Source organism: Enoplosus armatus, chromosome 4 (genome assembly GCF_043641665.1).
Source record: "Enoplosus armatus isolate fEnoArm2 chromosome 4, fEnoArm2.hap1, whole genome shotgun sequence".
Lineage (NCBI taxonomy): Eukaryota > Metazoa > Chordata > Actinopteri > Centrarchiformes > Enoplosidae > Enoplosus > Enoplosus armatus.
This window is the reverse complement of record NC_092183.1, coordinates 7,891,647-7,901,627: the sequence shown is the minus strand read 5'-3', so window position 1 is coordinate 7,901,627 and position 9,981 is coordinate 7,891,647. Positions and strand designations below refer to the sequence as shown.

Sequence of the window (9,981 nt, the reverse complement as noted above, 5' to 3'; positions counted from 1 at the left end):
GGAGATTACAGCCACACAGTATTACAGCCTAAAGTTTTGGCTTTTTTTAGTGCAAAAATTCTGTTTCAAATTAAAACAAAATAAATGTCATCCCCCGTGACATCAGGAGTGTGTGCAACCAATCACAATCAGTACTATGACAGCGATTTTACTTATAATGCATGGGTCTGTTTGAAGAGCTGGCGACAGGGAGCATTATCTGTCCCTATGCTGATGCCATCAGCAGGAAGTGTTTTGGTAGCTTCAACTCTTCAAAGACACTGATCTCACAAATCACACAACCACCAGACGCTGAATGATTTGCCAAACATAACTCAACATCATGTGAACAGATTTGGAGAAAGGATTGTCACAGATACTGACTCGGAGCTTTTGCAATGCTTTTAAGGTTGTGATCATTCCTAAACATTGGGCAACATAAAAACTATTAATTTAAAGTTTATATACAACTAAATCAAAATAGTCTAAATGGCCATGGACAGTCAATCGTTGTGAAATTAGTCAGACTCTTGATTCACTACCAGGGATGTATGAGCAACATGGGAGAAAATCTGTCAATTTCCATAACCAAGTGGTTTACTCTGCTTGATGAAAATTCAAAATAGTTTAATAAAAGAGTAGACCTCCTCAAGTGTGGCATTAAAGTAAGAGTCTGGTGTAAATGTGCCCCTCAGAAAGATCCTTTTACTGAACACAGACACCTCATCTCGGCTGTCATTACATGAAGACTCTGGGTAAAATGTTTAGTCTAAATCCAAAAATGTGAAATTTCATGAGGCTACGTTGTCTTATTGACTCACAAAATAATCATCACAAGCTAGATATACTTTTCATCAGCCTTTTCTGCAGTAGAATAGTCACTACACAGATACTTTGGAGGTATTGTATACAGTGACTGCATGTTATCATTAAGAAACAGGAGGAGGAACGTAAAACTTATTTCAATATAGCTGATAAATTCTGGAGATAAACGTCGTTGTTTCATATTCTGGCTATTTATTCTGAGTAATATGTGATCTGTTAGCTGGTCTTGTGAATTGAGGATTAACACATCTTCTTTTTCGTCATCTGGTTCTTCTTCTTGAGCGCAGCTGCAAAAACTTCTTTTTTTGAAATAAGTCTCTACAAATCAAACATTCTCCCTTTGGTGTTAGAGGAGGGAAAGTGGTCTCAATGGATAATATGCCACTGGGGAATATGATTGCCACTTGTATTAGGCTGTTTGATGATCTTTTCACAGTAAATTCTGTGTGATATTGTAGAAATGCTAATGTGTTGTTGTAGAAACAACAAAAAACCTCTTTGTTTGTGTCTGTCATGGCTTCTAATCCTCCGTTGTTTGTGTTAATGATCGTTTGTAATAAAAGTTATTGCCCAGTGCTGTTTGTAATGAATAATAAATATAAGATGGATACAAGACAGACCTCAAAAAATAGGACTAGTAATATTTCATGATCATATTGGTTGTCATGGGACATAAATTGATGATAAGGCATCTGTTTACATACTGTTTCAGTGCTGTGGATATATGGGGATGTTGTAGAGTTTGGATTGCTTTTATGCTCATATTTTGGCTTTTCACTGGAATTAAATAAAGAGATTACAGTGTCTTCTTCCTGGCCCGAAAGATAATTAACTCCCTGGTGTCTGATTCACACAGCAGACACTTTGCTCTTTGCTCTGGAGAGCTGTAACCAGAGTTCCGCTGAAGAGGTCGCGCAAGGACTTCTGAGGGAGTTCAGCCTGTGCGTCAGTGAGTGGAGAGCTGTGTGTGTGTGTGTGTGTGTGTGTGTGTGTGTGTGTTTCATTCAATGAAATGCAACACCCCGCTCCTCTCCCGTCTGAAGCCTCTTCGGAAACAGGTTTGATTATATTTAAAAGCTTGACCCGGGAGAGAAACCCAAACAACTGTCTGTTCTAATATTAGCAGTGCGGCTGCGGACTACTATGAATTCTATTATTGTCTGGGCTCGGATATATTCCAAAAGGCAACTCTCATCAAAAGATTTACACTTTTGTCTGCAGTTGGTGGAAAAAATATCAGTTACCACCAAGTAGTACCCTTAATTTGTAGGACTGATGGTATGCCCGGATAGGTATGTTGGCTGTGGGCCTGTTTGATTATACAGCAATAAAGGCCTTGATATATGAGTAACAATGACCTTCATAATAATAATAACAACAATAAAAAATAATAATAATTTGTAATATTATTATTTATATTAATCTTGTAGCTTTAAAGGCATATACCCAAGCCATGCGTAAACCGGGCTGCCCACCTCACACTGACAGAATGTGATGAAAAAACTACAAGAATTAAAATTAAACATTAATAATAGTATTCTCCATCAAAACCAAATTAATATCAACTGACACATGTTGTCTGGTCTGTTGTGTTCGCTTTCGTTTGACTGCAAAGCCGCATCATTTCTGAAATATGGTGTTTTATGACAAATTCAGACATAATTCTCATATTCTTTGATTATTGTGGCAAGAGAAAGTTGCTTGTAACGATGTCACCTGATTGGGATTGAAAGAACTTTGGTAAGAAAAAAAAAAAAATCTCCCCACCCCCACAGAAGAGGAGACCGCCCACCAGAGACAGTCAACCCGAGACCCCTTATAGATTTAAAAAGAGAGGCTGCATTCTCAGACTGACACTTATTCAACACTGCCACCGTAAGCAGATTACTTTTGCGCTGCCTGTGTCAAATACGTAGTTCACTTTGCCTCTCCATCATGTTTAGGATGCTGAAACACCACCTTCACCCGGGCATTTTTCTCTTGTTCATATGGCTTTGTCACCTCATGGAACATCAAAAAGTTCAAGGTAAGCGCTCTTCATCAATGTTCTTTTATTCTTTCCGTTTTTAAAAAACTTCGACTGCTGTCAGCCACAAAACGCGCCAGAGTGTCGAATACTTGCTGCAACCGAGAAACTTTTCAAAGTGAGTTTCCTTCTTTTTTCTTTCTCCCGCTGATAAAACTCTCTCTGCATCAGACAGTGCGTGCGTAAAGCGTCCATAAAACAGGTGCCATATGGGACACTTCAAAGTGAGACTATATGGCAAGTTTTGCAGCCCTCGCCAGGCGCACACACTCAAGCCGCCACGCCGTGCTGGTGGCAGCGCCAGCTTTCCATAATACCTGAGCAGATTCTGGTACTTTAGTATGAGCGTTTAGCGCCTCGCGATGTTGTCGTCAAACCTTAAGAAACTTCAGAATATCGACTGTGACTTTATGGGCGTCTTTTTTTTATGTATTTCCCGCACGCATTCAGCATTATGTGCAATGTGCCATTTTACATCTTTGGTTAAGATAAAGAATAAGAAACTGGAGACTTTTACACCCATCATCTCTTGTCTGTGAGCCTATAGTTCAAATAGATTTAATAGAACTCTGTTCAATTGAAGAAACACACCAGTTCATGAACACTTAATGTCATGTGTGTCTGTGTCGGTTTAGACATCTTGCTGTTGTCTGGATCAAGGGACACTTTTGTGCCATAGAAATACGATAACTATTCTGGGTTTTTTTTTACACGTTCAAAATAAACTTTCCACTGGTTTGTTAATAAGCAAGACATTGTCTAGTGGGTACATGTCTGGGATATTGTTCAGCGGCGCTGGAGACGGTGGTGTGTTCAGCTAAAGACCGTGCTTTTCTGAAGGAGATTGGCTGCTATTTAACGCTGTCTAGACGCTCCACTTTCTGTCCAGTGATAACAAGGAGGCTGTAGGAATAAAGGACAACCCCCCCCCCTCCAAAGATTCCTCTTACTTTTTTGGTTTGTGGCTGTATTGTAAGAGCTGTCAGTCACAGATGGGATAGGCAAGTGTTAACAGTCTCGCAAAAAAAAAGAAAGACAAAATACAGCCGGGAGGGCGAAAGGGAGGGAGGGAGCGTCTCGGATAATACGGGCTGCGTGTGTGTCTAGTGCGTCTGGGTCAGCGGTTTCAGACGTTCAACATGCGACATTCGAGCTTTTTTTTGTTTGTCTGTTTACAGCTGGGAACTGCTGGCTGCAGCAGGGGAAGAACGGGAGGTGCCAGGTGCTCTACATGCCCGGGATGAGCAGGGAGGAGTGCTGTCGGAGTGGCAGACTGGGGACGTCCTGGACCGAAGAGGACGTCCCCAACAGCACGCTCTTTAGGTGGATGATCTTCAATGGCGGAGCCCCCAATTGCATACCTTGCAAAGGTGGAGGTGCACTCATTTCCCTTCGTTTTCTCATAATACACACCCTCAGTCATTTCGTTTAATAAATCCTAGTGGCGGTCTGATGTGCTCATACCAAAGTGCGTACATTATTCCTGTACTTGAGCCAGAGTAATTTTACGCACGAGGCCAAAATCCTCACCAGCATCATATAACACAGACCTTTTCTTTTAGAAACCTGTGATAATGTTGACTGTGGGCCTGGAAAGAGGTGCAAGATGAACAGAAGAAGCAAGCCGCGCTGCGTGTGCGCACCAGACTGCTCCAACATCACCTGGAAAGGACCGGTCTGCGGCTCAGATGGAAAGACCTACAAAGACGAATGCGCACTGCTGAAGGCTAAATGCAAAGGCCACCCCGACCTGGACGTGCAGTACCAGGGGAAGTGCAAGAGTAAGTAATATTATTTCAAATCTGCCCACTAATGAGATTCCACATTTCTCAAAGCTGCATGTGCCAACAATCCTGCGGTTTGTTTTCATTTCTCTCGTGTCATTTTTCACCAAATCCTCCGATTTCTTTGTCTCGACAGAAACGTGCCGTGACGTCTTGTGCCCCGGTAGCTCCACATGCGTGGTGGACCAGACAAATAACGCATATTGTGTGACGTGTAATCGGATTTGCCCCGAAGTGACGTCGCCTGAGCAGTACCTGTGTGGAAACGACGGGATCATCTATGCCAGCGCGTGTCACCTGAGAAGAGCTACCTGTCTCCTCGGCAGATCTATTGGAGTGGCATATGAGGGAAAATGCATCAGTAAGTCTGCAACCAGAGACGTGAGAGTGTGAGACTTTACTCCCTGAGAGCGCCTCCAGCCTCTGACTTTGAATATTGTTTGAGTGCATTTTCTTCCTGGCCAGCTCTGCAGTTATTCACTGTTCATTTTTGCCAACATTCCACTGAGGAGGGGGTCTTAGGGAGAGAGAGGGGGAGTGTTTGGTTGTTGCTTGTGTTTGCTCAAGAAATGATAGACATCTTATTATTTCCTGATGTTGGCAGCACTATCCCATATGGGAGAGGGGGAAGGAGAGGGGGAGGGAGAAAGAGAGCAAAACAGGGAAGTGCTGGGGGCCATGAAGACATGCTTCAAGTTAATATTTGAGTCAGATGGATTCCTATCCAGAGAGCAGTCAAAAGGCATGTAGTTTTAAAAAATGTTAATTAAAACACGACTTTTTGTTCCCCACCCCAAGACCTAACACCATAAAACAGGAATTAGTTTTTATTCCTAGCTTAGTTCTCCAAAAACTCAGCAGTCATCTGATCCCGCTTGAAAAGCATTCATGATAATCCACCTAATCAAAGATTTCCCCCTGTACTGATTTCTTCCCCTCTCCTTTCTAGAGGCCAAGTCGTGTGAGGACATCCAGTGCAGCGCGGGGAAAAAGTGTCTGTGGGATGCTCGGATGAGCCGGGGCCGCTGCTCGCTGTGTGACGAGACCTGTCCGGAGAGCAGGACGGATGAGGCGGTGTGTGCCAGCGACAACACCACATATCCCAGTGAATGTGCCATGAAGCAAGCTGCTTGTTCTATGGGGGTGCTGCTGGAAGTCAAGCACTCGGGATCTTGCAACTGTAAGTAAACAACAAAAGCAAAATATGAAAAGAATGAAACAAAACACCCCCCCACCCTCTCTCTCCAAGCAAAAGACAATATTCCATGTTGCTTCCCCAACAAAAACCTCCCCTGTAAGTGCCCCCCGTCCCAACTTTCCCCAAACTCCCACCCCAGCCACACCACCAAGCACAGCTTAAGCAAGCAGAAAGGACATGGGAATAGAAGAACTTGCATGACGTTGTCTTTGTCGCTGGCTTTTGTTCTTGTGTTCTTGTTTTTTTTTTCTTTTTTACTTTTTTCAATTTTTCTGCAAAACAAAGTAACAGAAAGGTGAATGAAAAAGCATAAAAATATATCAGCAGACTCTATCTAAGAGTCTGGGAAAAGCTAACTCCATAAAACTAACGCAAATAATAAAGGGGACTAATTCTGTTTGCAGTGAAACAATCCTGATATTTAAACGTCTAGTTAAGTTTATGGTCATGCTAGTGACCTGCAGGAGCAGGTTGCCTTAAATCTCATGCAGTTTTTTTAAATCAGTAATGGTTTATTTTTATGATAGTGGTCATATCTTTACAGCTTGTAAATTCCATGGTCACATTGCTAATTTCAAGTTAATGGTGTATTTGTGTTTTTGTATTATTTTTCTTTTTGTTGCTTTTGGCTGTAATCAATCAATTCAAAATGCACTGCCTCTTGTGACATACACCACACTGCCAACATGTCAATAAGAACAGAATACTTTTAAATATACTCATATGATGTGCATAAGGTGATTGTAACATTGGTGCCATGTTAGTGACAATGACGATGGAGTTCAACGCTGATATTCCTGTAGACGTCTTATCTGTAGAGCCCTTCACACGCTCACAAATCTGTGGGCGAACTGTCAAATTGAACAACAGTCTCAAGGAAGTATCAAATTTACATTCCAAGAAGAAGAGTGTGTCCTTGTTAGTTTCTTTCTCCTGGCTGAGTACCTTAATGTGATGTGCCTAAGGTATGCAATGGAATCCAAGGGACCAACTTTATGATCACCTCATGAGCTAAATATAAATGTGATACTTCACAGTGTGCAAGATAAGCATAAGAAGCTTGTAGAACCACGCTCTCTTACTTCTCATCTCATCATTACAAAAACAAAAGTTAACATTTATCAGCTAACTTTTATTGTTCGTGCTGTTTCCAGTGAATTTGTTGTCTACCAGAATATGTATCAGAAATGACAAATCCATTTGGATTGATGAGGGACTGCCTGTTTTTTTTTGTATTGTCACTCTTGCTCTTTGCTTGTGTAGTTTGTTTTTTTTTTTGTTTTTTTTTTACATGTCCGATGTAAATCTCTTCTGTAAAAAGAAAAGAAAATACCTCAGAACTGTGTTGATGATCTCTGACCTGCTTGCTAAGGCCAGGCTGTGACACAGCGTCCTCCCTCCCTGTACGTTTGAGCCAGAAACTAAAATAATAATCAGAGCAAAGAAACTAGCAAATCCGAGAACACAAGAGCACTTTTCTGTGTTGTGTGTGTCTGCTTTCAGGAATCTGCCCAAAAGAGACCCGAGCCACTGGAACAATCAGCCCCAGTGCCCCTATACCCGCCACCCAGCCTCCCCCTTTAACCCACCTTGTGACCCCCCCACCCCCAAACTCCCATCTATCCCTCTTTTCCATCATCCCACTTTTTTCTCTTGTTGCAGCCCTGACTTGCTAGATTATGTAAATGGAACTTGCATAATTGAGGATGCTACAGTAATTGTTGATGCCAAGACACAGACCCTTCCTCACACACTCACACACACAGATGCATACACATACATAAACATATATATACACACACACACACACACACACACACAAAAAGAAACAAAAGGGAGGTTGTGTGCCAGTGGCTTTGCTGTGAGCTTGTTTTTTTTTGAGAACATTCAGTGATATTCTGAGCTGTTTTGGTCCATATTCATACAACGGCTACCATATATTCTCCCACATAGCCATCACAGAAGACCAGGAGGAGGATGAGGAAGATGAAGACTCAGACTACATGGCCTATGTCCATATATCTTCTATACTGGATGGATAAGCCCCCATCACTAGGGGAACAGTCCTAGGGCAAGGAATCATGTCCATACTGTACATTATGTGTATGCTTATTTATTTTTTAAAGAAAAAGGAAGTATACATATAGTTCAGTCTGCTAGATGTTTATTTATACTTTTTTGTGTTTTATAATTTATACATTTACAATGTCAGGCTTACTATCTACCATGATATATTGTGTTACCACTCATTTTCCCCTTTTTGTTGTTGTCCCTTTTACTTTCTTTTTTTTTTATCATGAAGAAATATATTTGTCCAAAGAGAAGCAGTGTTATTTATTTGTCATGTTACCGTGTAAGTATAAGTCCTCTACAAGCTGTAAATTGCATTCCCTGAGCTGTAAAAATCTGCTTGTTTCTGTCAAATCTCTATCACAGATGTTTATGTCACACATACGTAAATGCATGTTTAGGCTGTGTGTTTATTTATTGGGAATATATCAATCATTTTATGTACAGAAGTGTTTCTGGTTTGTTTACAACTCACATTAACTGACCAAAGGGATTCTCTCAATGGTTTTGCAAAAAGAGCATTGTAAAAGTTGCAACACAGCAGTGATGAAATGGAAGAGAAAAAAAGAGCCATTTGTTTTTCTTTTCTTGTTTTTTTTTTTGGTTATTCTTCAGTTTTAGCCCTTTAGATTTGTTTCCACATGGAGACGACAACTTAAGACGTTATTCAATAGCATTTATTTTGTCTCACCACATTAGAGCAGAGGTAAGTTTTGGACGATACTTGATTATTTTGGAAACAATGTGCCATTAACATTTGTGTGCTGTCTTCTTGCCAATGTGCTCCATATTGCTCTCGCAGAGCTTAAATAGGACTAACGTACTGCAGTACTCGACACTATATCAGACTTCATCACTTCGTTTCTTTTTTTTTTTTTCTTCTCTCAGAATGCATTTTTATTTTCAAACATCACAAGAGAAATACAAAATTCTGTTATGAATATATAGTTTTGTATTTTTTATGTAAATGTCATATGTACATACAAAGTTTGATGGTATTTGTACAGATATGAAGAGTGAAACAATAAAAGTTTTTTTCCTTATACTTTTTCTGACTCTGCTGGATCATTGATTTGTGAATAACATGTAGTCAAACATATCAAATTTCGATGCATGTGTTTAATTCAAAGGAGAAGTTGGACCTAAATCTAATTGTTAGACTTACAGACAGTTAAGGGTTGGGACATTTGATGATAAACCGTGTACTGTGAGATGAGATCCATTTATCTACCATCAGAGATTTTACATTATTATATTATACTGTGGAATCAATCCCTTTATATCTCTGGGTGTATTAGGCTATTGTGGGCATGGATTTTTATATGATTTTTGCACCAATGACATGAAGTATTTAATTCATTTGGATTAGCCAAAAACAAACAAGCTTGGAGATTTTATCCAACATTTTCTGAACTGATTTGCCAGAAACGTATTAGAATTGAGAATTACTTATGCCCGGATAAAAGACTATCCAGAATGCCCACCTCTAATACAGTATGTTCCAATAAAACACTGATTGAATACACAAATAAATGTACATGTTGCACTGTAGAATGGTTAGTACAGTAAATAATAGTGTTTTAGTCCTACAATCACTCCATAAACTGTGAATATGCATTTCAAATGTCACAAACTAGTTGCAACATCAGATGGAAGAACCATCAATTAAACTCATCAAAACCATTTAAACAGATATAAACATTGGAAAGCTCATATAGCCTATGTTTTGAAAGTTTAATAAAAGTTTGAGTCACATTTTATCTACATTTTTCGACAAACATGGATTTGATAGCTACATAGAACATTATATTGCTAATTTTCTCAAATAAAAACGGAACAAAGGAACAAAAGAAGAGAAGCTTTTGGGAGTATGAAGTAATTACCAGACGCCAAAAGCAAAGGCAAGTTCCTCTGGATGTGCTGAGTTTCTTTCCATTAACACCATCATCGTCGTTATTTGTTATATGAAACGAACATCAGTGGCGTAAATAGAGGCTAGATATGTCTGGACATGTCTGGCTGTATGTAACACATCCCTGTAAAGTAATTTTAGTCGCTGGCATAAGTCCTCCATCTCTTTGCCAGCTGTCTCCGTCACC

General features: G+C 40.1%; 1 protein-coding gene across 1 annotated transcript; it reads left to right on the top strand.

The window, feature by feature from the left end:
• Positions 1-2,739: 2,739 nt before the first annotated feature.
• Positions 2,740-8,868, top strand: fsta (follistatin a). The gene is made up of 6 exons (XM_070904002.1): positions 2,740-2,830; positions 4,009-4,200; positions 4,393-4,611; positions 4,751-4,975; positions 5,564-5,794; positions 7,766-8,868. The coding sequence occupies exons 1-6, from the start codon at positions 2,740-2,742 to the stop codon at positions 7,852-7,854; spliced, it is 1,047 nt and encodes a 348-aa protein (XP_070760103.1). The 3' UTR covers positions 7,855-8,868.
• The last annotated feature ends 1,113 nt before the right edge of the window (positions 8,869-9,981 follow it).

Bases quoted from the DNA above. Each gene is read 5' to 3' on its own strand.
- fsta (XM_070904002.1), top strand. From the start codon at position 2,740: ATGTTTAGGATGCTGAAACACCACCTTCACCCGGGCATTTTTCTCTTG. The intron at 4,976-5,563 runs GTAAGTCTGCAA...TCTCCTTTCTAG, and splicing joins ATATGAGGGAAAATGCATCA to AGGCCAAGTCGTGTGAGGAC. The intron at 5,795-7,765 runs GTAAGTAAACAA...TCTCCCACATAG, and splicing joins GCACTCGGGATCTTGCAACT to CCATCACAGAAGACCAGGAG.